Source organism: Cebidichthys violaceus, unplaced genomic scaffold, assembly GCF_023349555.1.
Source record: "Cebidichthys violaceus isolate CVI_PGR_0920_01 unplaced genomic scaffold, fCebVio1.0.p SCAF_34, whole genome shotgun sequence".
Lineage (NCBI taxonomy): Eukaryota > Metazoa > Chordata > Actinopteri > Perciformes > Stichaeidae > Cebidichthys > Cebidichthys violaceus.
The window spans coordinates 2,663,952-2,666,624 of NW_027176528.1; the positions used below are offsets into that span (position 1 = coordinate 2,663,952).

Sequence of the window (2,673 nt, forward strand, 5' to 3'; positions counted from 1 at the left end):
TTTGAACAAGATGAGTGGCAGCAGGATGAGTGGATGGGTGCCACATAGCTTGAGCTCACTTCACTGTCCTTACATACAGCAAGTAATGCTCCAAAGAATCCCACAAATAATGTCTCTTGAATGTGGTAGTTTCAGTTTTTCCATGTTGCAGTCTGGAGGCCAATTTCTAGTCTGTTGCTTGAATTCCTAATTGGACCTAAATTGTGGACCTTGATCACGATGTCCTCCGAGGTAGAAAGTGGGTGCAGGGCTGGTGGCGGCCCACACTGTTGCCCTTCCTGAGCTCTCCCTTGTTGGAAAGAGCCAGATAGATGCCTGGGTGAGACAGAGAGGAGTAGGTGGTGTAGTGATTCTCCTCCAGGTTCTCCTTTAACAGGCAGTCATCAGAAAACTGCTCCTGGAAAAGAAAAGTCAGGAAGACATTTAATATTATCCGATTGTGTTTTGGTTCCATTATGCAACCCTGTACTTATTGTTCAGTTAGGAAGCTCTATCATAAAGTCATCCTTACTGTAACACTGTTCACCCAGATCTGAGAAAGTGCTGTGCTGTGTTACTGGTGTGAGCTGTGCAGTGGGCTCCATACCGTTCCATAGGCTAGTCCTTCTCCACTCATACAGAGGTACAAGCCACTCTTGACTCCTCTGATTCCCACCACTCCATTTTTCATAGCAAACACGTTCAGCCAACCTTGAGGAGATGAAGAAATGCAGGGTAAAGCGATGTCTAAAGGCTTGGATGCATTTTCACATAAGAACTGGGTCTAAAATATTGGCCATATTGCAAATAAAAAACGTCAAAAAGACTGCAAACTAATGAATATACAGAACGTAAACAATGCAGGTTTAAAAAAAAAAAAAATCCATGACACATGGTGAAGGAGTCATATAGTAGGACTGTACTCACAATGCTCAGTGGGTTTGTGGACACCTCCAACAGAGCCGCTGGGCAGAATCTGGAGATGGTAGCCAATCCCAACACGGCAGTAGAGCAGCTGCTGTTTGACCCCTTCTCTGATTGGATGAGGATTAGAAGCTGCATTACAAAAAGATGAATGATTGTTTGGAATCCATGACACTTTTGCAACTAGTTGGTCTACTGGAAAATTTCATCAAGATGGAAAAAACAACAACTGATTAATTTTCTTTAAAAAAAGAGTCTGTATTTGTTATCATGTAATAATATATATATATATATATATATATATATATATATACATATATATATATATATATATATATATATATATATATATATATATATATATATATATATATATATATTGGAAGCATTTTGCAATGTAAAAATGATTTCTGAGAGAATTCATATCAGTTCTCAGAAACTGTGCAAAAGCGCTGCAACTGTTGCAAATATTTCTCTAAACGTGTTATTGTCATCATTCCTCTTGTTCATAGGAGGGAGTCCTGGTTCTGTGCAAATCCACAGAATATGAAGTCCAGCCAAGCTAATATGAGGCTTCAGTAGTCAAGTCAAATTGAGAGATTATCTTCCAAATTTGCATTCTCTTTTAATGTAGTTGTCTTTGTTTTCACAGTTTTCCCTTGCTGAGTGATGATAGAGTAGGTATGGCAGTGAGAAAAAATATACAAATTCTGGCGTTCCATTTTGTAAGTCTGATTTAATAGTTGTCTCACTGTGTTTATGACTTAAGAACAGGGAAAAAAGGTTTTGCCACAATTATCTCTCCAAATTCATTTTGTTTTAGCGGTTGAATCATTTTTTTCATGTTTGTTGTTGTAATAATCATTTTGGCAACACAAGAGGCCCAGGTGCACCACAACCTCATGTTCTAAATAGGGCTAAAAGCTGCAGATTAACGCTGATTAAAACACATTACAAGCCAAAAGAAAGATAATAATGCTTAATAACTTGCTAACATAAATGTTTCAGTAAGCCATAGACCTTTTTTACAGCACACATTTTGACTAGCTGGAAAAGCACAGGTGTAAATAATACATTGTAACATATTAAATATCTTCTGTGAAAGACGCCAATAGCAGAGCTGGCGCTCACATACCTAAATAGAGCCACCACGAAGGTTAGTAATTAAACCTGTGATTTTCCTGACACGGCATTTTGGAAACTTGAAACAAAGAAAAGCACGACCTTCTGATTGAAGGACGACCCTACTCCCCACCTTGCGACCACAGTCGCCCAAAAGAACTTCTGGTTTCCAATTTGGGGCAAAGCAAAAGAGTTTCCTGAGTGTTGGCTTACCTTTTCCTTTCAGCAGGATGTCCCTCATGTGCAGCTTCCAGAGGCCTCGGAGGCGAGTGCCAAGGTCCTCTGGTGAAACCACGGCTTTTTGTATCTTGGCTCCTACACTAAAAATCAGGAGTAGCTGGAAGCCAGGCAGCAGCAGCAAGGAAACATTCATAATGGAACACATCAGATAGCTGCCATCAGACCAAGCGACGGTTTCCGATGGTCATGTCCCCTGAAAGTCCTGGGTCCAGTGAGTGTGTCTGTCCAGCAGGTCCAGGTTGGCCCCCTCTTACTCTGTTGAACTCTAAAAACACTTGAGCTTCACTGCCGTGTCTGCTCATCCCCTCTACACACACTTCTTGCTTTTATCTCCTCAACGCCTCTTTCTACACTGAAGCACTGACTGACAGTGACACAGTGAGATACTCAGCTGTACACTATCATTAT

The 2,673-nt window shown here is 40.6% G+C and overlaps 1 protein-coding gene across 1 annotated transcript; it reads right to left on the minus strand.

Moving 5' to 3' along the window:
- Positions 1 to 214: 214 nt before the first annotated feature.
- fgf9 (fibroblast growth factor 9) lies at positions 215 to 2,410 on the minus strand. Its single transcript, XM_068725245.1, has 4 exons — positions 2,239 to 2,410; positions 907 to 1,035; positions 587 to 690; positions 215 to 397 (listed from the first exon to the last, which is right to left on the minus strand). Exons 1-4 carry the CDS (start codon positions 2,408 to 2,410, stop codon positions 215 to 217), a joined length of 588 nt encoding a protein of 195 aa, XP_068581346.1.
- Between the last annotated feature and the right edge of the window lie 263 nt (positions 2,411 to 2,673).

What these genes read in the sequence shown, in the direction of transcription:
- fgf9 (XM_068725245.1), bottom strand. Translation starts at nt 2,410, where the DNA reads ATGTGTTCCATTATGAATGTTTCCTTGCTGCTGCTGCCTGGCTTCCAG. An exon ending in CATCCTGCTGAAAGGAAAAG is followed by an intron (nt 1,036 to 2,238) that starts GTAAGCCAACAC and finishes TTTGTAATGCAG; the next exon opens with CTTCTAATCCTCATCCAATC. An exon ending in CCACAAACCCACTGAGCATT is followed by an intron (nt 691 to 906) that starts GTGAGTACAGTC and finishes CATCTCCTCAAG; the next exon opens with GTTGGCTGAACGTGTTTGCT.